At 37.4% G+C, this 25,571-nt stretch overlaps 2 protein-coding genes across 2 annotated transcripts in view; one reads left to right on the forward strand and one right to left on the reverse strand.

The window, feature by feature from the left end:
• LOC117394406 (regulator of MON1-CCZ1 complex-like) lies at nt 1–14,190 on the forward strand. Its single transcript, XM_033992644.3, has 20 exons — nt 1–205; nt 1,274–1,350; nt 3,266–3,350; nt 4,203–4,259; nt 4,352–4,438; nt 4,622–4,762; nt 6,515–6,618; nt 6,829–6,918; nt 7,016–7,121; nt 7,636–7,744; nt 7,831–7,875; nt 8,179–8,232; nt 8,733–8,861; nt 9,381–9,487; nt 9,632–9,751; nt 10,043–10,120; nt 10,249–10,353; nt 11,639–11,707; nt 12,235–12,460; nt 13,962–14,190. The coding sequence occupies exons 1-20, from the start codon at nt 107–109 to the stop codon at nt 14,039–14,041; spliced, it is 1,968 nt and encodes a 655-aa protein (XP_033848535.3). The 5' UTR covers nt 1–106; the 3' UTR covers nt 14,042–14,190.
• The window catches only part of LOC117394405 (NPC intracellular cholesterol transporter 1-like), a 25,960-nt gene continuing 12,935 nt past the window's right edge, over nt 12,547–25,571 (reverse strand). Inside the window, exons 11-25 of the mRNA XM_059015869.1 lie at nt 24,646–24,748; nt 23,904–24,093; nt 23,392–23,574; nt 21,943–22,057; nt 21,721–21,848; nt 21,297–21,431; nt 20,253–20,342; nt 19,869–20,059; nt 19,566–19,681; nt 19,204–19,333; nt 18,609–18,809; nt 16,897–17,128; nt 16,341–16,454; nt 15,774–15,936; nt 12,547–14,864 (exon numbers count right to left, since the gene is read on the reverse strand). Coding sequence (XP_058871852.1) covers nt 14,785–14,864; nt 15,774–15,936; nt 16,341–16,454; nt 16,897–17,128; nt 18,609–18,809; nt 19,204–19,333; nt 19,566–19,681; nt 19,869–20,059; nt 20,253–20,342; nt 21,297–21,431; nt 21,721–21,848; nt 21,943–22,057; nt 23,392–23,574; nt 23,904–24,093; nt 24,646–24,748 — 2,171 coding nt within the window. The 3' untranslated portion in view covers nt 12,547–14,784. The remainder of the gene's footprint in view (nt 14,865–15,773; nt 15,937–16,340; nt 16,455–16,896; nt 17,129–18,608; nt 18,810–19,203; nt 19,334–19,565; nt 19,682–19,868; nt 20,060–20,252; nt 20,343–21,296; nt 21,432–21,720; nt 21,849–21,942; nt 22,058–23,391; nt 23,575–23,903; nt 24,094–24,645; nt 24,749–25,571) is intronic.

The following is a 25,571-nucleotide window of genomic DNA, read 5'->3' on the forward strand; positions in this document are numbered from 1 at the left end:
CACATGGGGGGTGTAAACAGGAACTAGAATTTGAGCGAGACGGAGAGACCATTACAAACCTCTGGCAGTAGAATTAAATCTTTTAAATTGCACATTTACTTTAATAATGAGCGAAGAACACTACTTAGAGCTTTGCGGTAATCCGGTCCAGTTTGAAAACGCCTCCAGTGTCAACAATGTATTTTTCGATGAAGCAAATAAACAGGTAACAACAGACAGCGAGACGAGTACTAGTAGGTGTCGTGATGGGATGACAGATTCGAAGTTAATTTTGCATTTTTCTGTTCTGTCTTCTTTGCACACAGTTATTGCCTTGCTCAAAATTGATATAGTATATACAGGTAACATTAACTGCAATAATCTTGCGTTCTTATGTATAGGTTTGTTATGTTACATTATAACGTTTTAAAGCTTTGACGAAGCAGAAACTTTACAGTAACTCGTTATATAATACTAATAGTACGTGCATGACTATATATAAGCTGTGTGGTCCAGTGGTTAAAGAAACTGTCTTATAACCAGGAGATCCCCGTTTCAAATCCCACCTCAGCCACTGACTCATTGTGTGACCCTGAGCAAGTCACTTAACCTCCTTGTGCTCCGTCTTTCGGGTGAGACGTAGTTGTAAGTGACTCTGCAGCTGATGCATAGTTCACACACCCTAGTCTCTGTAAGTCGCCTTGGATAAAGGCGTCTGCTAAATAAAAAAACAAATATATATATATATAGTATACATTTATAAATAATCCGTTTTAAAATGGCTATGTTAATCACATTGGCTGGAAGCTGGAGGCACAACCAAAACAAAATAAAATAAAAAATAGACATTATTCAGGAGGTTAAACAATATGAATTAATAAACACAAATAATACAAAGATTTTTTTTAATTTTATTTCTGAATGGCGCTAACACAATCTGATAAATTACTCTGCTGATAACTTGTTGAGCACACTGCTATGTGAAAAAAAAGTGTGAATACAGTAGAAAAACTGGGACTTTTTAACTGTTTTACTGTTTCCAACCAGGACAAAAAATGAAGGCTGAAAATTGGGACAATCCCAGTTTTCCTGGGACGTCTGGTAACCCTAACATTAGTGCTGGACTTCTGTTGAGCTATATATTTCATACATTGATTTTTTTTCAACTGTGCCTGGATGTATCTGACAAAAATCTGTAATACTGCTTCCATTTCCAACGACAATCCAGTAGAATTATTCAGCTTGTTAATAATTCCAGTGAGTTTCTAAATGCTCATTTTTTGTTTGTTTCTAGGTGTTTGCAGTTCGATCGGGTGGCGCTACAGGTGTAGTTGTGAAAGGACCAGATGACAAAAGTACTGTCGCTTTCAGGTATCAAAGCAATTAAAATGACCATCTAGTGGCCCTCGGCTTCAGCTTCTGGTGGTCATAAACAATCTTTGGAAAACAGACAATCTGTGAGCTTTCATTCCAACAATTGCTCACTCTTACACCTTTACATACAGTAGGGCAGAACATATGGGAACCCACGTCCAAAGATGACCACATTTGATCAGATCATCTGCCACACATGAAACTGCAGTTGAGAACCACTTATCTGCTTTGTGAACTACTATATCAGAAGTTCTACAGCAGTTACCTACCGCTATGGCCAAAGGTTTTGCAGTACCCTATAGAATTAACACATTTTTCTTAATAAAGTCAAATGAAACCTGCTGAATAATGTTACGTTAACTTATTGAATTACATATAGCTTTCTGTATACTTAATGAAAAATTCACAAATTGGAAAAATTTGACATTTTGAAATCTAAAGCCCCTTTTACACTGGCACTTCTACCCAGGTCACAATCCCGCGTAGTATAGAACCACGTACCTGGGTCGTACCCGGGCTAACCCAGGTCCCAGCAACCCACCTCAGGATGTGGGTCAACACGCTTTGACCCAGGTTGAGACAAAATGCATGACGGCCGACGAAATAACAAACAGCCACGCCTGCGTGAAGCTTTCACTTCCACGAGGAACGTTTTTGTTTATTCTGTATATTTTTGTTTCTTGAGACACACCATGAGCCAGATTGCAGCAGGAATGAAGAAACATTTGCTCTAATCAACATTTGGGCCGACGGTTCAATCCAGAGAAGCTTGGATGGAAGTGTCTGTAACAAGCTGCTTCCAAGGCATTGATATGCATATTGTGCACTTGCGTCTGTCACCCAGGTCAACCCTGCTTTATCAAAAGCAGTGTGCAATCGTATAGCTGACCCGCATGACACCGGGTCCTGACCCAGGTAGAGCATGCCAGTGTGAAAGGGGCTTTACATTAAATACTGTACTACTATTATGGCTTCCAGCTTCCACTTTTGCACTCAATCATTTTGTAGCTTCTTTGATTACATGATGTTAAACAAAATATAAGTAAAATAAGTTATGTGAATATGGCTTTTTTTATTATTATTATGTCTCAGTCCTAAAATTCTAGGTGATGCAAAACTTTTGAAATAGCTGTATGTGATTGATTAAATCGGCATCAATTCTAGACTGATTTTTCACTATGTACTACAGACTGAAATTAAATATCTATACTATACCCAGTCATTGCAAAATAAAAAAATAAACCACTAAAAAAAACATTAAAACAAAGCCTGCCTTTATCTGTAATCCTCTGAACATGTTGGTAACAAAAGGGCTTTTGTTTTTGTTTTCTTATATAAAAACGCAGTGACATGCGCAACTGTAACTAAAATGGGTCACACTTTATTTTAAGGGCTGTTTTTTTTGTTTATTAACTGTTAACAAACAGCTAATAAACATGTTAAAGTACATTATTCATTTTCTGGTAACAGTTAATTAATAATATATAATAGGCAAGCTAAAACTGCAAACACCAGAGCCTTATGGATGATCAATACCCAGTCGAACATATGATTAGCAAATTAAATCAGGTTTTTATTAACCCTAACCCTAACCCTTAGCTAAAAATTAACAATGTTTGTTAACAGTTAAAAAACTAAAAAAAAACAGCCCTTAAAATAAAGCATGACCCCAAAATGTAAATGAACCTGCAGCTGTCTGTGGTTTGAAAGCAAGATCCTCCAAGCTTAATAAAATGTTTAACATAAATTGTGGTTAGGCATAGCGTAATACTTTCAGAATAATGTTAAGTGTTTGACTATACTTTTACGGTGGTTCTGCGTTAAATGTAAGGATTGCATGTTCTTTAGAAAAAAAGTGTGAATTTCAAGCAGATGTAAACAAGAGATTCATGTCTTTGGCTCTCATTTTCAGAATGGATGATAAAGGAGAGGTGAAGTGCATCAAGTTTTCTTTCGGAAACAAGATTTTAGCAGTCCAGAGAACCTCCAAATCTGTGGTAAGGGTTAATTAATTAATTAATTAATTAATTAATTAATTAATTAATTAATTAATGTATGTATGTATGTATGTATGTATGTATGTATGTATATAAAACCTGCTTGGTTCTTAGTGTGGCATTTCAACCAGGTGAACAAAGACTTGTAAGTGACTAGTGATGCATTTTTACAGCAATGTGCAAAGTTTGTCTGATATGGATAGTTGTCTTCTAGTTCACAACAAACATTTGGTATTGGACTCTATCGTGCTAGATTTTTATTTAAACAAATTGTAACTGCTTACAGGCCCCTAAATTAAATGTCTGTTTTTCTTTTGTTTCTTGGTTACTGTATTGTGTGCGTCGTCACAGTTGAGTGTGTTGTCAAACATCAGTCGTTTGTTCGTCTTGCATACAAAAGCCTGCCATGCCAACAAAGGGTCTACTCTTAGCCCTCTGTCAAAGTCAGATTTGCTGTCTTGTCGAGTCTGTTTTAAAAGTTTACCGTGGTATTTTTGTAGTTTTAAGCCCATGCTTTTCCCATGGTTAAATTATGCATTTACCATAGTTTACCATGTTTATGAATATGCCTTACCATACCTACCTGGTCTTTGCAATGCTTACCTATGCTTTATTTTGTTTTCAGTACACTCCATTACACTAGGCTATGCTTTTACAATAGTCGACTTTTATAAGGGCTGTGACAATTAGACTACAGAATTCAGTTGTACAAAGAAGATTGTATTAAATGCATTATTAGTTTGCTTAGATAAATAGGATAACCAGTTCAATTTTAGGGAAAGAGAGTCTTTATCAGCTTTAAATATTGTAATGAATGTTCAGCACACTGGTAGTAATTTTTTTATATTTTAGGAGTTCATCAACTTTATTCCTGATTTACTTCATCTGGAATATTCCCAAGAATGCAAGGTAATGTCAAGTGGTATGAATCTACATGCAGATAAATTATACAGACAGGCTGTCATTCCCTTGTGTAAATTTTTCTTTACTATGAACTATAGACCAAGAATGCCAGTATCCTGGGTTTTTGTTGGACCAATTGGAATGAAATTGTCTTCATTACTGACCAGGGAATTGAGTTCTATCAGGTAACCTGTGTTTTTTCTGTTTTCGGAGAGCCAAGAAATCATGTAATAGAAAAGCAACTTAGTCTCAAAGAATTTCAGTCGGTATCTTGTGCATTACAATTTTTGTGTTTGTAAATCAAAGTGTAAATAATTGTTTTAATGGGCGGATTGGCATGCAATATTTTTTTTATATACATATTTCAGGTATTGCCTGACAAGCGCAGTCTGAAGCTGCAGAAGAGTCAAAGCATCAATGTTAACTGGTATATGTACTGTCCTGTAACCTCGGTCATTCTACTGTCCACCACAGTACTGGGGAACGTGCTCCAGCCTTTCTTCTTCAGGGTAAGTACAGGGAGGTGTATGTCCTCAATGGAATCCAAGATTGACTTCAACGATGTATGTATAATTGTTCATGTTGCACTCTAAATAACTTTTGTGTTCGAGAGGAAGGACGGCTTCCTACACAAATTAAGTCATCCAATTCTAACCAATCAGAAAACAAATAATCAATCAAGTTCCTGAAACCTTTTTGGGATTCATTCATTCATTCATCCTCATCAGTCTTAGCCCTTCTAGCTACCCCGTGGTCCAATCTATTTTGGAAATGTACTGCCTTGTTCAGTCAGCCAGGTGGTGGGTCCTCAAACCAAGTCGCTTTAAGAAAAATGTTTAATGCTTTCAAGTTGTATAACCACAGTTCTAGAATGTTGATGATCTTCCAGCCAATCAGACTGAATGTTTCGCCTGCTATATTCCATAAGACTTCACAGAGAAACCCAATTACCAAATACGATATTTTGTTTTTACTGTACTTTATTCTCAATATCAGCAAAGTTGATGTCACCTGCTTTTTAAAGTGTGCAAGATATGTGCTCGTCTCAGAATTCTGTTAAACTAATGTAAACATGTGTGACATAAGCAAGATACTACGTCATGAAAAACCATGAATGCATTAATGCCATGAAACCTGCCCGAAGGCAAAACATGTATGTAATGGTTTTTCATGACATGTCCTCTAAGGCAGTACATACAGCTATGGCCAAAAGGTTTGCATCACCTAGAATTTACGGATTGAGACAAAACTATATGAATATAATTTTGATCTTTTATTTATCATATAATCAAAGAAACTTTGAAGTTTGAAGCCATAATAGTAGTACAGTATTTAGTGTAAAGCCCCTTTCACACTGACATGCTCTACCCGGGTCGGAACCTACCCGTGACAGGACCCGGTGTCATGCGGGTCAGCTATAGGATTTCACAGTGCTTTTAATAAAGCAGGGTTGACCTGGGTGATAGATGCAAGTACACAATGCGCGTATCAATGCCCCGGAAGCAGCTTGTTACAGACGCTTCCATCCAAGCTTCTCTGGATTGAACCGTCGGCCCAAATGTTCATTAGAGCAAATGTTTCTTCATTCCTGCTGCAATCTGGCTCATGGTGTGTCTCAAGAAACAAAAATATACAGAATAAACAAAAACGTTTCTCGCGGAAGTGAAAGCTTCACACAGGCGTGGCTGTTTGTTATTTCGTCGACCGTCATGCATTTTTTAATTTGTCAGTTTTTCGTTAGGTATATGGCAAACTACAAAGCAGTTAATTCTATAGAGTGCACGCATCTGTGTATGGGTTATATTGACACTGGCAGCACATAAACAGACCTCAGCTTTCATATACCCCTCTTAAACAGATCTTCACAGTCTTAAAACTATAATAAGAATTAATTCTACCTTTTCAAAGTTCTGTGTTGTGGGAGGGTTGCACTGAACTACTAAATGCTATGTTAAACCTAACCTAACCCCCGCTAATAAAGAATTGAAAAACTGTATTTGTTTAGTACCCTTATAACGTAATATCCAGTTGTGTTTCTGCATGTTTGAACCCATGTGGATCATTTGAAACCCATTTATTTGATTCAGCATCAACATCTAGTACTACAGCATCTGGATCCAGATATTTTGGAACCGTATTTCAGCTCATTCTGAGTTAATGATGTCAGTCTGTTTGAGCCAATAAGCTAAGGGACACAACCATCAAAATGGCATTGTTGCAATCCAATCTGATTTATAATTACATATTTTTTTACTTTGCAGAGTGGAACGATGTCCAAAATATCAAAGTTTGAAATAGAATTACCAGCTGTCTCTAAGCCAGCAAAACTGAGCCTGTCAGAAAGAGACATTGCCATGGCCACCATGTAAGTATGAGATACTTGTTGCCTTTTTATCTGTGGTGTTATTGTTACTATGTGTTAATCACTTACAACAAAGTATATACCGTATGATTAAAGTAGGACCAAATTTAGAAAGGGTTAACATGAAAATGCTACACTAAAGATACAACACTTACCAGTACGGCATTAGTGTGGACCTCTACATCATCACTTGTGTTGTTTTTTTTTTGTTAGATATGGACAACTTTATGTTATGTACTTAAAACACCATTCAAGAACGGTAAACAATCCAGGGGCAGAGGTTGTCCTTTATCATCTACCCAGGTAAAACGAGTTGTGTTTCAGAACCTTTGTTAATTTACTCCTTACAAATGTGCAGACTGGATGATAATGAAATGTTTGTCACCATCGTGTAATACAGGGAAGGCACCTGTAAGAAAATGCACGTGTTAAAGCTGAACACCACTGGCAAGTTCGCTCTGAATGTGGTGGATAACTTGGTGGTGGTTCATCACCAGAGCTCCCAGGTTAGTTGATGACAGACAAATCATACTTTTGAAAAGTTGGTTTTGTTTAAATTTCTGATGGTTCAAATGGTTGTAGTTAACAAAATAATTTCATAAATTACCAAATTTTATTCAATATATATATTCCAAGTGTGCATGTTACAGCATGATGTCTGGTACTACACTAGGTTGAAGAAAACTCTGCTCCTTTCACCTCAGCAGTATATTCAGTCTCAAAGTGTCTGTAACTGGCTGCAAAGCATGTAAGTCATCTGCGGAAACAGCTGGTGACAGGAAAGAAGGCCCTGTAGGGGTGGGGACAATTCCACTCTCCCGATGAAATGATACAAGAAGTTTGTTTAAAAAGCAAATACATCTTTGCTAAAACATGTATTGCTTTCAAAACTGCACATCTGAGACCTATATAGTGAATTGACGTGCATGAGGGATACAGTTTATGCAACTATTCTAATAGCGAGAAATACTTCAAATATAAAAAGACTCCTCATCGTAGTAGTGTGTGTTTTTTTTACAGACCTCCATGATATTTGACATTAAGTTGCGAGACACAGACAGTACGCTCAGCGTTCATCAGCCGGTGGTGCCTGCTCGATCCATCCACCCGTACAAGATCCCATTGACAGGTAGGCAACTGGCCTGGCTAAATTTCAGACAGCGTGCCAATGAAAAGAAGATATTTTTCCCTTATGATCTTATTTATTTTCTGCAGGTCCTGCAGCGGTAACTACAGCAACTCCTGTACCGTGTGAACTTTGTATCCTTTTTGTAATATACAAAATTGCTTCAAAACACTACTGTAATGTATAAATCTCATAGTTCATCTCATCCAATCAGGTTCCAAGTTGAGCCGTCATTATCCTACTGCCCCAGGAGATATCATTTCTCATGGGTGTATGGCACATAAATCAGAAACAGTTACCCATTGTTCTCAGAGAACCACAATATTGCTGTTAAAATCTGTCAACAGTAGCACAGCAAAAAACCATTTGTTATGTAACACTTTAGTTTTTAACTTCAGCTCTATTTCTGCAGACTTGTGATTTTCTTTAATGTTTAGATTCTTCTACCTGGAGTGTCTTCCAGCCAGACATCATAATCAGTGCCAGTGAAGGTACACGCAGGAACATGCATGCCTTTTTTGATGCTTTGTCCATGTGAAGTCAGTTAATGTATTATATTGAGATTAACTAAAATATATTATGAGAATAACCAGTAAAGTTAACTTTTTTTTTTTTAGTTGACGAAGCACACAATACAGTTTCTAGGTACATTAACTCTTCTATCACAGCAGAGCTGAGAAGAGGGCTTGAAAAAATAACACCACATTAAACAGCAGGTAGCTTGTAAATATATAAACCAACACAGCAGACCCTAGTGATACAGTTTTAAAGAAAATATTGCCTAAATAATACTCGAGAATAATTGAAATTCAGTCATTCCTGCACCACTCTGGAGGGACATGTTAAAATTACATTTATAAAAAAACAGCAGTGACACTTTTTTAGACTTCCTGGTGTAGTAGGTATTTGTACAACGTGTTTGTTTTAAGAATAATACAGCGTTGTCATTGCTGTGCATCTCTTAAAGGCTCCCCCCTCTCTCTGTCTCTAGGGTACCTGTGGTATCTCCAGGTGAAGCTGCAGCCTGTTGTTAACCTTATGAAAGATAAAGGAAAGCTAATGGACTTTCTCCTGCAGAGACGGGACTGCAAGATGGTGATTGTGTCAGTCTGTTTCCAGAGTACGTACCACACAAACAGTTATGCATCTTAAACAGCAACAATGAATACCATACAGCTAGAGAGGGAGCTTGCTGGAATGCACTTGGGTGTCCAGAGGCACTTCTGGCTAGTTTCACATAAACATGGTCATCACTAATCTTGTAGTACCTTACGTAAAGTAACATTAGTCCAAGATATGGGCTAATCTGGGTCTGTGAACTTCCCCTGAGGTCACATCATCATAGTACAGTAGATGAGTTGTACCAGGTGGCTTCTTCATGTGCTTATTTTTGGTGTAGCCTAGTAAATTTAGAATTCACCATTTACTTGCTTTTAATTGTTAAAATCGAATGTATTTTGTCTTGTCAGAAACTTGGGTACAGTCATACAAGTTCAGCACAATTTTAAGCCTTAATGGCTGACCCCGAATATCACAGGTTGTCAGGGTTGTTTTTTGTAATGTTGACTTATCAGTACATGACTCGTTCTGCTGGGATGTTTCAGCTTTTTAGTGTATTTTTTGTTTGTTTTCTTTTTAGTGCTCAATGGACCTGACAAAAGTAACTTGTCTGTCATTGCCACCGTGTTTGACAAATTGAATCAGGTGTATAAAGAGTACCTGGAGGCGGAACAAAGCTACACCATGGTGAGCATGCCTACTGCATACAGAATTCATTCATTTGCACTGTGGTGAAAAACACGGCACATACGATTCAGGCTGTAACTGATCAGTACTAGAGAATGGATTTTAGTTTTCCTGCAGATCAGTAAATTGAGCCTCTTTTTGTAGGCGGTGGAGACTGGTCAAAGTCGAGGTAACCCAGCACAGAAGAGACCAGTACGCACGCAGGCTGTGATTGACCAGTCTGACATGTACACACACGTCCTGTCCGTGTTCACGGAGAAGAAGGTAAGCGAACATGTCTAAAAAATGGTATGTTAAATACATCACAAAACAATAAATAGTTTAATTCTGAGTATGAGTATAATGCTATAACTGTAAAGCACTGTTTCTAGAACATGATATTATTATTCTTCCAAGCTTTACTATAAAAGTATCAGGTAACTTTTATCATTGACAAAACAGCAGCTTCAGTGCTTTACTTTTGTCTGGTTTTCTGAAGTCACATTAGCCAAACAAAAATCGGTGGTATCTTCTTCTGGCCTTGATGTAATAAAAAATGGTTTTGTTCTTTAACAGGATGTGTCTCACAAGTTCATAACTGCAGTGTTGATGGAGTACATCCGGTCTCTCAACCAGTTCCAGATTACAGTGCAGGTATTATACACTTCTTAAATGAGAGTCAGCAATGGGTAACAGCAATGGGTTAAATAGTCAATTTTAATCTTTTATTTTCAGTTGTCAATGTTGCCTCTATCCAGAATGACCTGTGTTCTGTTTTCCAGCATTACCTGTATGAACTTGTCATCAAGACTCTCGTCCACCATAACCTCTTCTACATGCTTCACCAGTTTCTGCAGTACCATGTTCTCAGTGACTCCAAACCACTGGTAAGAGTAATCCTCTCTTCAAGAACCCACCTTTAAAAGTCAACATTTGATATTTAAATAAAGGGTGTAACGATTAATTTTGTATTGATGAATCGTGATACTTTCTTTATATGTTGTATCGTAACATAGCTCATTGTAGTTCACCAAGTGGTTACTGAATAAAGTGTGTTATAGTCGGTATGAATACCAGACCTGCGACAAATATAGTTGTATTTGGTATTTTATTTGTAAACACCAACTATTTCAAATAGTTGAAATATTTAAATATATATGCTTGAATAAATCAATTTTGTTTAAATATTCAAATATTAATTGCAAAAGTAAAATATTATTTGAAAACATGTGAAAGAAATTGCAGAAAACAAATACTATTTGAACATATTTAAATATGTGTAAGTTATTTGAAAAAAAATAAAAACATCTTCAGCTATTTCCAAATAGTTAATGAATAATCAAAAAACTAAAACCTAATTATTACCCTAAATGTATAATTATGTACCAAGTCTTGCAATTACCACATGATGGTTGAGGAGGATTTCTAACGAGGAAAATGCTAAACATGTTCAATTCAATAACTTAAAAACAGGCCATTAAACCAGTGGTTAAAGATATTTCATTCTTTTCAAATATTTACCCACTGAAATAAAATATTCAAATATTTCAATTAATTGATCAAATTAAATCTAATTGAAATAGAGCAGTTTCCAAAAGATAATTGAGTGGTTAACAAAGACACGGTTTAACCTGCATGGAATGCAGGATAATAATTAGGCTGCTGTATGTTAGTTACACATTTATGAAGAATAAAGTATTTCAGTGTACTTCATCTACTTTACTCATATTAAATTATTTTAAAATAAGTTACTTTCTGCAATCTGTATTTAATTATTTTCAATTTGTATTTAATTATTTTCAAATAATAGTTACTTTCTGCGATATGTATTTAACTATTTTCAAATTAGTTACTTTTCACAAACCATATTTATAACTATATTTATCCCAGGTCTGATGAATATATACTCTTCTCTTGTCTTTCATTAAATGATAATTTGATCTTCTGCATCATACAAGTAGCCCTTCATGACCATTTACTTGTATCGTGATATATTGTGATACATACCACAGTGTGACCCGCATATCGTGATATGTATTGCATCGTGACACTAGTGTATTGTTACACCTTTAATTACCACACTGTACTGTAAATAGCTAGCACTGGTTAAGGCACAAAAACTTTGCCCACAACAAACACCAGAGCTCAGTTGACTAAATGTATGTTTTCTAGGCCTGCCTCTTGCTGTCACTTGAAAGCACTTACCCGCCAGCTCACCAGTTGTCTCTTGACATGCTGAAGGTAGGTCACGTAGCTGTTGTTGATGAGGCATCTGTTTCTATACATGCAGAAACACACATCCACAGTACAACAGACCAGTCAAAAAGGAAGAAGTCATTTTATAAGAGCAACCAAATAACAGGCCAGGAAAGGAATGGAAACTAGAGCTAAAATGGGGCTCTGAAGAGAAGCCAGCAGACCCAAACAAGATGAGACTTCTGATCAGCAAGACTAAACTGATATAGATACCGAAAAGTGAAACGAGTAGCGTAGGGTTCAGTGGGCATTTACAGAATAGAAGAAAGACTCAAGAACAGTACATTTCAATTACAATGGGAGACATGAGTGTCACAGGTTGGGTAAGTGGTTGTATAAAACATCAAATCACTTCAACTTAGTAGTGCACCCAAAGAATCATCTCATCTGGAAGATCTAAACACAAACCTGGAAATAATTATTACAAATGCTGGCTAATCAATAGGGAAACTGAAAGTTAAATTTGTGTGAAGTCTTGTCTTTTTGTGACTGCTGCAATTGCTCTTTGGCAGAGATTGTCTACGGCCAATGATGAGATAGTGGAGGTCCTGCTGTCCAAACACCAGGTGCTAGGAGCATTGAGGTTTATCAGAGGCGTCGGGGGACATGACAACATATCAGCACGCAAATTCCTGGACGCAGCAAAGCAGACGAGAGAGGAAATGCTCTTCTACACCATCTTCAGGTTTTTTGAGCAAAGAAATCAGAGGTTACGCGGAAGCCCACATTTTACTCCAGGTAATAAATTGTAGGAGGGACTGAGTGTTACATTTTTTCTGCTGTATTACTATTGATGAATAGAATCAAACAAAACCACAAGAGAATTATAATAGTATAGTTATTTTATTAAAAAAATCTTAAGAATGGAAGACGCAACAACAAATATTAATTTTCCATACGATATTTTCAAAAACTCAATTTGTACTGCCCAAGTTTCACCTATATAACTTCACAACTTAAAAAAACCCTGTAAAATTGCATAAAAATCGAGAAATGTATAACAAGAGATAAAGCAATAAAACTGACAAAATGTGTTATGGACAGCTTTAAATGAACAAAATACTACATTAATGTTGCACCATAATCTAATATACCAACAGTATTGATTTTATACTAAATGTAAAACAATCCAAACAGTTTAAAAAAAAAAAATGTACAATGATTTTTAAAACTGTTTTGGCCGAGTATATGTTGGCCAGTGGTGTAACCTTAAATTAAATTAGCGTGTAAATGTCGTCTTTGGTGGTTTGGTTATTTTTTGGCTATCATGCATGTTTTTTTTTCAATTTATGAGGTCATCACCAGCGCTGAACTTCAAATCAACCTGATGCCGTGTATAGTATTAGTATATCACACCCTCCCCATGTCCTTTTTCTGGAGCTCTGTATTCAATAATATTACAAATCCCACAAAAGCTCAGTTATTTTTTATTCGTCACCAATTTAAGAACTGTATCAGTACAAATCAGAATTGCCAACAGTTCTGGACAATTTAATTTTACACTAAATTCTGAATATTTTTTTTTCCTGAACCTACCACATTTGATCTCATGAGATAAAAAAAATAAAAAATACAGCAGTTCTGGTACTGTAAGTTGTGAGAAAAAAACAAGTAGATAAATAAATAAATAGTTCATAACATTACTTACCTGTGTTTTTTATTTTAATATACAAAGCAGCTTTAAACCCAAGTTTATGGCCATAGTCGTAGGATGCACTTTTGCTGTGCAACAAAAAATGGTTAGCCTTCTTAAAGTAATACTGTAGTTTGTAATAGAAGTCCCAAATGTTCTCTTTATTGCATCACAAGGATGACTGACTGAATCAGGCAATTTTGCAGGAGATGTGTGTGACTCTTGACTCTGCAAACATTTACGTGCCAGTTATCAGAGTTCGATTCGGCATCTACCATCAAAACTTGTATGTAGGGAATCTGACGCTTTTTTTTTTCCCCCTAGTGCCTTTTCAATGAAAAGACTACATTTGATTTCCCTACTGAAAACAGATCACTTCATTGGTGCCCAGGCACCGAAATTAGAGCGGTCAGGCACCATATAAGCATTTTCACAACAAAATCGGCAAAGATTCTTAAGTTAAGTCAAGGTTCTGCCTATAGAGAAAAAAGTACCGGAACGGTGTTCCGGCGCGTTCCGACTCGACTACACCAGTGCCAATACAGGGTGCAAATGATTCTATGGAGAACAGAGCAGATCAGAAGTAACTAACTTTATTTCCTATAGGTGAGCACTGCGAGGAACACGTTGCTTACTTCAAGCAAGTTTTCGGTGAGCAAGCACTAATGAAGCCCACAGCATCATGAACCAACATATCTGGCAGCTCTCTGTGCTTAAAGTTAAGTTGCACACTTAATTTATTGTATCTGATCAAAGCTAATAAACTGTATTAGTATCTGATTTTATTATATATAAAAATGTTTTCCTGCTTAATAAAATTATATGTATATATACACATACACTCTTTCTGTGTTTTGGAAAAGGAGTAAAAAAAAAAAAATACCTGTACACTGGTCTCTCCAGGTATAACTTGTTGACATTTTGGTATTTCCCTAAAAAATATATATATTAAGGATACAGCAGTAAAAGAAATTGCATTGATTTTGCATTTTTGAAGACATTAGTGCATTTGATGCCGATCTCTCACACACCCACACTTTCAGCTTCAGCTTATAAAACCCTCCCTGTTCAATGGCTGTATAAAACCCCAAATGGCTGTGAGTAGCCAAAAAAAAGTTTAAATTTAAACTTAAAAAGAACTGGACAAGATTCTAGAATCAATACAAAATGATCAGTCACCAGATCTGTTAGGTACTTGATCTCGTGTAATGCCTCTGCTTCTTAACTGTGAAACGATGAGCTTCTGCATTTCCTGAGTTTTATCAATTGTAAATCCAAGTATCCTGGCGTCTGTTTTTAATGCTGTATTACTGTGAAGTTATCATAGAAACTCTGCATCAGTCAGCGGTTCATGGATCTCGAACCTGCTCCACAGTTCAAATTAAAAGTCAAATGTAGCATCTTAAAAAAATGACTGTCACTGCCATGGTTAAATGTTCAAGAGCCGCTCTCTTTCTGTGCCTCTGTAATTGTTTGCAGCCAGGAACTTCGCTTTATTTATTGATGGACCTGGAAATTAAAAATAAATAAATAAATATAAAATTTAAGTAAATTGATATAAAAAAATATTTGACTAAATAAAGTACAAGCATATGGTATATAAACTAATTTAAAATAAAATGTATTAATTGTATGAACATGACAAAACAACTTGTATGATGTACTTTTGGAAGTGTACTTTGCACACAAAAAAACAAAAAACACAGGATATTTTATTCTTTAGCTCCAGCAGGTGGCAGCCTTTTCACACATAATTAGAGCAAACCCTGCTCTAAATGCCTCTACATGCGAAGTGAAACATAAAAATACAGTATATAAAACCCTTTGCGGTCCTATGTCGGACCTGGTCCTTTGACTTTTTTTTTTATTTTATTTTTTTAAAATTTAGTCATTGCCAATTAGTTTTTTTTATTATTTTCTCCCCAATTTGAAATGCCCAATTATTTTTAGGCTCAGCTCACCCCTGTGCTGACTCGGGAGGGGCGAAGATGAACACACGCTGTCCTCCAAAGCGTGTGCCTTCAGCCGCCCGCTTCTTTACACTCTGCAGACTCACCGTGCAGCCGCCTCAGAGCAACAGCGTCGGAGGACAACGCAGCTCTGGGCAGCTTACAGGCAAGCCCGCAGGCACCCGGCCAGACTACAGGGGTCGCTGGTGCGCGGTGAGCCGAGGACACCCAGGCCGACCTAACCCTCTCTCCCCCCGGACGACGCTCGGCCAATTGAGCGCCGCCCCCTGGGAGCTCTTGTCCACGGGCGGCTGTGGAATAGCCTGGACTCGAACCGGCGACGTCCAGGCTATAGAGCGCATCCTGCACTCTAGCGAGTGCTTTTACTGGATGCGCCACTCGGGAGCCCCTTCCTTTGACATTTCTTAAATGTATGTTAGATTGCTTTTTAACAAAAGTGGTTCCTTACCTATATAACTGAGAAGCACAGGAAGAAATATCAGGCCGTGGGTAGCTCCCAGTAGTACAATGGCCAGGTACATTCTGAAGTAAAAAATCTGGAAGATTTGTGACTTGGAAAGAGCCAGGATAATGATGCCACCAAACTTGGTCAAAGTAATACCACTGAATACCTGTAAATAAAAACAATTAGATACAAAAGTAGTGACTTTGTTTAATCAAAGGCCAGTTGTGTGTGTATCAAAATGACACACGATGGAATTTAAATGAACATATATTTTAAATTCACATCTGAAAGTGTTATCTGAAAGTACAGATTTATGGTTTTCTACATATTGCAAAAAAATGAAATAATAAAAAATAAATAATTATCTACCCAACTACAAGTGCTTGTTAAGGAAGTCATTTGGGTGTAAATATGGAACAAAAAGCTTTCTGCTTGTCATTAAATCATAGAAGCACTAAAATTAAACTAGTTGATAACGTCTAGTCAAAATAATTTAGCTGGACTCTTTAGAATTGAGTCTTTCAGTGGGTTAAACTAAAGGAAGTTTCCAGCAGTAACTGGTCTACTTACCGAGCTGCCCATATAAGCCAGTGCTTCCTCGGCACGCTCCACTCGGGTTTTCTTTGTACTGACAGAAAAGGCTCGAACTATGTGACTGCAGAACTCCACCGAGATTCCACAGCTCTGGAATATGAACGTAAGACGTTAAGGGGTGGAACAGTTCAAATGCAGCTTTGCGTTTTAACATGACCACACAAAATAAAAAACAAAAGCACGATGTGAAAATGCATTTGATAAACTCAATAAAGATTTAGCTTGTTACTCCATATTCTGCACAGAGAAAGCATATTATAAGTTACTGTTACTGGTATTTGTCACATGATCCAGAAGAAAACAGCGGAGCAAAAAACAAAAAAACACTTAGCGTTTAGTGGCTTGTTAAGGAAGTAATAAGTAAATAAACAAATAAATAAATAAATACTTTTCATACTGAGTGTACTTGGAACACCATACAAAATTATAACCATGAATGCTAGGGGTATAACATATTGGTAAATATGCAACCAGAGAAACTGCTTTAAGAAACCCCGACCCCCTGGTCCCTCTCCCTGGCCTTGCTCCTCACCATGACTAGGTTGACGAGCGAGATGGCGTTCAGGCTGATGCTCCAGAGCCACATCACCCCAAACATGTTCACAATGATCATGGCGATAGTCAGGGTTACCATGACAGCTGACCAGACCTCAAAACCCAGCAGGACAGCGGTCACTATGAAGATGGCAGCCAGCGACACGCAGAGGTTGAACACAGTGTCATTCACAATGGTCAGGTACTGTTCATAGAACACGTAGAACACGCTGTAGAGAGGAAACAAACAAAAATAAATCACAACACGCTCACCCAGGTTACCTCCCGCTGACCTTTACAGGCAGTCTGATGTGGCATTTGCAGTCATTGTACAACTGCATAGTTATGGAGCAGCTTCTCAAACATCCAAGAAATGACACTGAAAATAATGAAAGCAGTAATACCACTTCTGGTACAAACAAACAAGCTACCTCTCTAAAAGTAAAAATCAAAATGTATTGAGACTTGTTGTTTCCCCTTAGTGTGTGACCTTAGCTTTCTGTTAAACCACTCTTAGGCAATAGTGACACTGTTCAGTTAAAACAGGCCTTCTCTATTGAGGTTTATCTTTCCGATCAGCTGGTGAAAACAATACAGCTGGTGTGGAGTGGTTTTAGATCCATTTGGAGTTTGTGTGGATAGCAAAACAAATGTAATACAGCCCCTTTACTCACAAACTAGTTAGGGGCAATTGGATTAGGCACAATGTGGTTTATTGATCTACTGTCTTATTGGGCTCCTATGTTTCCTTAGTACATTTTATTCTGCCTTTTAAAAAAAATGGAAACAGCAGGGATGTTAAGACAGCACAGCTATTGAGTTCCAGAACAGACCACCAACATCTCACACCAAAGCCTCACACAAAAAACTCTGGTGACTAGTCCTAGTAAAAACCATAAAAAGGTTCAAATAAAGTGTGCATCAGCCACAACCCAGTCATGTGGAACAAAAACCACCTACTGCAACTTCCTTGTTTTTAACTCTTCAAATGACATCTTTGTAACATGTTATCAGCACACTTATTACTGTAAACCCTTCAGAGGCTGTTCTAGGTCAGACTGCCAAGGCTCTAGGTGGCTTATTTATCTAATCAGCTTAGCAACTGATTTATGATCGCAAAGCATGCAAAAGGACTTGTTTCTACCATTTACTACAGTATAAAGGGAGTTGCAGCTGCAGTCTCTCGGAAAAACAGTCATCAGTGTAAGACAATGATCTACAGTGGATTTCAACTTTGGTCCTCAGATACCCCTAAGAGCCCAGGAGTTTGTCTCGTACCTCAAATGTATTGTAGGACAGAAAACAAGTAAATTGTATTGGTTACACTAGGTTTGAAATGTGTGGCTAAACCCTTACATTACAGGTTTGAAAAATGCATGTTTGCATTTGGACTATTAGGGTTCCCGTACATTGATTGGGGTGTACCTTTATGTAGGGGATAAAGGAAGTAAGAATGAGAGAGAAACACGAGTGAGACTGAACAGCTGCACTATGCCCTTCTGCTGTGTACACATCCTGATACCGTGTACTCTCTTAATAATGCCTTTTAAACCCACTTATTGTGAATTAATACACAACAAGACTTACATTATGTACACTCATAGCCTGAAAGAAACCTCTAACTGCCAATGAAGTATATTTAAAAATAAAGAAATACATTGTACTGGTGGTAGTAATAATAATAATAATAATAATAATAAAAGTGTTTACCTGTAAGGAAAGACCCGATAGTCTTTGCCAGCGAGCCCCATAGATTCAGTTATGTTATCTGCTAAACTGCGTGCCTTTTTCATTGCGTCTATGAAGTCTGGGGAGGTTTTCAGTACGGTGTGGTAGGTCATGAAGTAGCTGGCTCCTACATCTGTTTTATTGTTTATCAGGTCAATTGCAGAACTGTATGCTGCATGGCCCCTGCACCAAGCAATAAAAAGAAAGAGCATTAGGGCAAACAATCAATCATTCTACCTCGGTTCATTCATATCCAACATTAACATTATTTCAGGGATTAGTTCCAAAACTTTCCTAGGGTTGAAAAACAGATCTTTCACCATTTGAAGGTTGTCAACAGTTCTATAGTGTTACAAATGGTCTCATAATATTAGCCCTAACATTTAAAACTGATAAACCTTAAAATAAGAAGTTATGTAAATATATGAGGTGATAAACGTTTATATTAACCAGAGAAGTTCATTTTCTACAGGGATGGGTGATTGTCACCAACAGTGGTACTGAGCAACTGCATGACTGAGCAAAACCACTGTAGAAATGAGATGCATTTACTAGTGAGGGACATTCAGAAGCATACCCTTTCCCACATTTGGGGTTGGGATTATCAGACAGGAACATTGGCAAAAACTCCATGAAGTCTTCGCCTTGCGGTCTCTTTTTCCCCTCATCGGTCAAAGAGCGGCAACGGACACAGGACGAGTTTACCACTAGAAGAGGACAAACACACCACTTTAAAGGGATCTTTTTATTCCTATGACAACAAAAGTATGTCTGCATGAAGAAAAAATAAAAATAAATCTCAGAAGCGCCTCAAAACCAATTGCCAGCTGAAGCTGTAATGTTTGTTTGGGAAGGTAACAGATTGTTTGCTATCTCTGGCAAGATAAAACCAACAGTGTCTTTGATCTGTAATAGGCCGTTTTCCATATAATTATTTACCTGAAGCATTGCAAAACTGCATTGTAGTGTTGTAATATCTGCAGCAGGTTGACTGAGGTTTAACCCAGTCAAAGTAATCATCAATCCAGGAGGAGGGGGAAAAGCCAATTCTTGTGCTGGAAGATAAAGAAAATGAGCTATTGAGAAGAAAACAACAAACAGATCTCTTTTTTGCAGTGCTTTCTTTAACACACCACTAAAACAATCTTTGTGAATCTGTACAATACAATACAGTTCAAAGACTGGCTGCATGTGTAGCTGTTTTGGAGAAGTTCACATGGATAGGATGTCCTGAATACTTACTAGTTGTCTATTTCTGCAGCCGTGAAGATCTGCTGTACCAGAGAGTTATTGTTGCAGCCAACTCCCCCACACACCATATTCTGTCCCTCCAGTGAAGTGTAGTTGTGGCCTTCCTCTACTACAAAGTACACAGGCGGGCCAGAGTGGAGGTATGTGCTCAAGGACACAAAGTAATCCAGCACATAGGAATCCTACAGAGAAAAGCACAACGGGGTGTTCTTTTATCCATTACAGAGATGAAGGGAACATGAAGCTGCTGACCTATGTGTCCAAGTTTGATTACACACATAAAAAGACCACACATCACTGGGAGTGTTTTTCATACCATTATATGTTAACAAATACTGTATTGCATTTTTCTTTTCTAATGTAGATTTCACCTACATCAGGCATTGAGAGTTTTTGGTCCAAGCCAATCTCCACTTTGTTGACCACAGCAATACTGAAGGACAAAATTCCAACAAACAAAGCAACCTGCAAGAGACATAACACAAGGCATTTACAGTTGGAGCAAACATCCTGTACAGTACAGTACATCCTGGAGATCTTTTCTGACAAGTTGCTCAACCTACTTCCTAGATTTTAGCAGATTAATGGGAAATTGCTAAAAATAAATAAATAAATAAATAATTCAATAATTTTATACCTAAACTACCTAGAAAAGAAAAAAAAGGAACTACTGTATCATGTTGCTAAATTGATCCACACTATTTTAAAAGCATGTGGTTACTATAGAAAGTCTCATATCTCCTTTTGTTAGCCAGGCATGACCAAAACAACACTCACAAAAAAGCTGAAGTAATCTAAGCACTACACCTAACCAGACATGCCAGGTGGAGTTGTGTTCTAAAGAAATGGTAGGGTTAGACCTCCAGCACACCCACACTGTTGGAATGTTATATCACCACATTCCTGGGTGTCTGGTGATGACACCATATGTAGACTTTTCAAAGCTTCCGAAGGCATCTGTATATATCTGCATAACTGGACACCACACTCCAAATGCAGAATAAACTGATTTCATGTAGGATATAAAACATGTACATTCAGACTGAATGGTTGATTGAGTACAAAAGCAGGGAGCGGTAAACAACGTGGTGTTTATTTAGCTTTGCTTTTCAAATAGAAGAAACCAAAATGTTTACAACATCTACTGTATATCCTGGCAAGTACTGTGTACAAATATACATATACAATTCCCAATGGTCACTTCTGTGTTTTATTTCATTGTTAACATGGAAATTAAACAAGGAAGAAGAGCAGACTGCCAAAAATGTCATTCTTTTTATAACTTGAGGTCTGAAGGTTTTTAAAGGCAGGTCGGTGTTGGTACTTTGCAGAAGCTGACAGGAAAAAGGACTGACTCATAATAATGAAACTAGCACATGGGTTTTAATATTTTCCTTCATGTCTGATCTTAAAACTTACCACAATAGGCCGCACCCACTCTTTCAGTATGAATGGGGCATAAAGGGTTTTGAAAAACCAAAAAAGAAATCCATCTGATTTTTCTTCAGTGCCCTCCTTCTGTTTCAGGCAGCACAGAATATCCAAGCGATTGCTCTGTCAACCACAGAAAATTGAATATACATTAATGTACAATGCTGTAAATTGCCAAACACCAGTAAACCTACTTTTTTTTTTTTTAATTGATCTGAAAAGTGTATTTTAAATTGCACCATAAAAAATGGAAAATGGTGGAGCAAAGTTACAGTAGTAGCTTCGTAGCTAACCATTTAACTTAACTACTTCCAGCAACTAATATCTATCTGTTGTAATTAGTTCTTTACACTTGCTTCAAGAGAGCCCTATGTTTGTGGGCTCGGCTTTTCTGCCCGTTTGACTGTCTCACCTCCTGCCGCTTGATGTCCAGTCCCAGCAGGCTCACAAAGCATGTGATTTGGAGCAGGAAGTCAATAAACACGGCCAGCCCCGCAAACAGGGAAAAGGTGCGCACGGCAGGCATGGTGGATAACGCACCTAAAGAGGAAATTCAGATCAAAATGAGAAAAAAAAGGAGAAGTGGGGAGTAATTTGCTACGTTTGAACACAGTGGAGTAATGAGTGCTCTTACCCAGGAAGAAGGCAACAGTCTCGGAGAAAGACGACAATAACATGCTGGGCGCCACATCGCCAAGGATTCTACCAATCTGCTGGTGGAGCTCCTCCTGAGCCAACCGCTCATCTCGCTAAGGAGGAAACAACCGTTACTGAATGACTGGCAAGACATGGTTGCGTTGTGTTAGAAATATATATATTTTAATGCCCATAACAATAACTGTTGACTTTGATGAAATGTTTCAACAATGGAGTAGAAGTTCTGAATCCAATCAAGCACTTGTGGATCAAGCAGAAAAGGCTGATGATCTGATCTGTTGATTACAAGTAGTCTGGAGTGGGTGTCAGTACAACATATCTTTGAAATTAAATATTTTTAAAGTAGTAACAGTACAGTACACCCTCGCTATAATGCCCTTCATTATAACGAACCTGGCCCCTGGACCCAAATGAAAAAACAAAAAAGATCATATAAAACACACACTGGCAACATCCCGGTCTGTACGCATGGCATGCCACCTCCGCAGTGAAGTCATCTCTTGTCTTAATAAAAAACGCGCACTGTGTAACTATGCCTCCGAAAACAAAACAAAAAATTATGTTGCAACAAAGCTGGAAACTATATTGATCGTTTGAAAAAAGGAGTAACGCAGGCATGTCTCTGTCGTGAATATAGGTTGTCAAAAAACACTTGACAACCTAAATTCACAACAAAGCAAAATTGATTAAAGAAAAAAAAAGGATCTGATTAACTTTTCATGATCTGGAATAAAAACTCAGTTTGGGATTCTTGCATGTTGGATTAAGATTTGGTGCACTTTGAAATGATTCGTGTCAGATTGATTTTGAATAAATGTTCAGCTTCAATTTTGGATTTGTGCTTTCTGTACTGTGTTTTAATTCTTTAACGAACAGGATAAAGCAAAAGCAGAATCCTGCATATATGAGACAAACAGGTATGTGTAAATCTACTTGTATTCACAATCTCAATCTCATCTCATTAATTTACTCCAACAGTTTGTCGTTCATTTTGATTGTCCTTTCACTATAACGAACCCCTCGATATAACGAACAAAAGGCTTGGACCTCAACAGATTCATTATAGCGAGGGTGTCCTGTACTTTTGGACAGCTTCAATGAGTATCAAATACTGTACTTAAGGGCACCACAGTGTTTTTAACTTTGCTTTTCAAATATGTTGCAATTGCAGAGTAAAAGGCTCTCTTTTTTGTGATGTCTTTGTGGCTGGTAGTGTGAGTATACAAGAGAAGCACAACCCTTTGGCTAGATAGAAGCAGTTTAAAGCCCCATGAACAGCTGGAACAACCACAATGAAAATCACACTACCACCTTCAGAGCCACAGACAAAAAGCAGTTTCCATGTCTCTTCCCTTCCTGTCAGCAGGTGCCCAGGTCAAAATGACAACAAAAAAAAGCTGATATTTGAGGAGATAATAATCAATACCTGATAGGTCTGGACAATAATGAATATATTGTCTACACCAACAGCCAGCACTAAGAATGGGATAACTTCAATGACAATGAGCGTGAGGGGAATTCCTACGTAGCTGAAGATACCGAGGGAACAAGCTACGGAACTAAGCACAATTAGGATACCAGCAATCCCCAGGGAGATTTTAGAGTCCACCTGAAAAACAAAAACAAAACATTGTTCACCATTTATTTATCAAATTTGAAAGACAGAAAAGCAATAGTGAGACCGGTCTTAAATGTACATTCTGAAATGCAGCAGCTACATTAAACAGCCATGTAAGCATGCTTCTCTTGTACTCTGTACTTATCACTAACTTTAACTGCAAGCTGAAGTGTTATTCTTTCAGCATGAGTCATATCAGCAAGACACCTTTACGTTACAAATGCTTTGATGAACCTGAGGATTAGAGAATCTGAGTATTTATGAGTATGAAGCTTACTCATAAAGATGAACACAACTGAATATAAATAGGTCTCACATACCAGTAGTCTGCGACAGCTCTTGATGTGTCCCAAGGCAATGGATATGTAGGCAAACATAATGGCATAGCTGATGACAATGGTACTGATATCACTGCTGCTTTCGCGGTTTATTTCATCTTCAATACTCCTCTCAGAATTGAAAGAAATTGTCAGGTTGGGATTACTGTAATTCTTCATAAATTTCACAAACCTGCGAAAAACAAACCAAAAAAAAAACACACACATTACAGGTGGTTAGATGGATATTGCCATTGACAGGATTGTGTAGTTAATAATGTTTTAAGCTTTATTTCTTTGTTGTTTAGTTTCCCTCCTTCCTGTCTTTATTCTCGTGGACCAGAGGACACAGTTCAAAATTATGTATGTAAATTAGGACAGAGGGAAGGAGATCTCAGATGCAGAGTATGGAATAGGCTACTTAGTCATGCTGTCGAGGCAGAAACACTTGAGTCTTTAAAACCCAACTTGACAAAGTTCTGAGATCAATCAGCTACTAGGAACAGGACAAGCTTAGGTGGGTCAAATGGCCTTTCGTAAATGTTCTTATGCATGGGGTAAAGTGAAGGACCATGGTCAAACACTAACTCAGTAACTGGATAGGATTTGTTTTCATTTGACATATAAAGACTAAAATATAAGCGGCTGCATCATACAGTGATATCCTGATCTGTAAAAAGGGTCCTAACACATTTTTTTCACATTTCTCCAGGTGTCCCAGTTATATTTCTTAAAGAAAACCCACTCTTTCTCCCAGGCCAGGGCTTTGTTCAGTTTCTCTGTGTCATTGTGGTAGTTGTTCACAGGGAAGGTAATCACCAGAGCTGTGGCATTGTTGTAATTGTCACCTGCAACATGGAAATTAAAAATTAGTCAGTTCCATCACGCTCAGTTGCTTCATTTAATACTGGGAAAATCTAAGGAATTTAGCAAAAGTGAAAGACAGATCTGGGGTCAATTATAAAATTACAATTACAGCAGAATTATTTGCTGAAATTCAATTACAGTGCTATTTTGTTCAATTACAGTAACAAGTATGCTGCAGTTATTGCAAATATAATTACAATTACACTAAAAAGTAACAAATAGCTACACTCATTAACATGTTTACTCTGTTAATTCTACCAAGCAGTAATCACAGGTACAAATACAGAAACACCTTGTATAACATTTTTTCAAACAAATGGGGCCAATAAAAGTGGTTGAAAATGCGACAAGAATGTTCGCTCAATATAAAACACAACATGGAACTGTGAATGATTAAGCTTGGAAAGGTGTGTAATTGTACTGTAATTGTCCATTTACATGGCAAGTACAATTACAAATACAATTACGCAGGTGTGCCAAGGTTCAACTACAAAGTACATTGTAATTGCAATTAATTACAAATTACACAATTACACTTCTAATTGGCCCAAGGTCAGGTGAAAGATGTCGGAATGATAATAATGGAGACTAACTGTTGCAGCTACAGTATGAGCTTCTACCTCACCCTACCTATTCAATTAGCACCTACTACGCTGTGTGTGCCTAATAAAGGTAATCAAGAAATTACCAGAATATCAGTTTCTGCCCAGCATACGGTCCAATATCTAAATGTTTGTTTGTTCCACTTGTAAACTTAATTTTGTATCCAATTAGTGACTGATCAATAATTGGCAATTTCCTTAT

The sequence above is a fragment of the Acipenser ruthenus genome, chromosome 3, assembly GCF_902713425.1.
Source record: "Acipenser ruthenus chromosome 3, fAciRut3.2 maternal haplotype, whole genome shotgun sequence".
Classification (NCBI taxonomy): Eukaryota; Metazoa; Chordata; class Actinopteri; order Acipenseriformes; family Acipenseridae; genus Acipenser; species Acipenser ruthenus.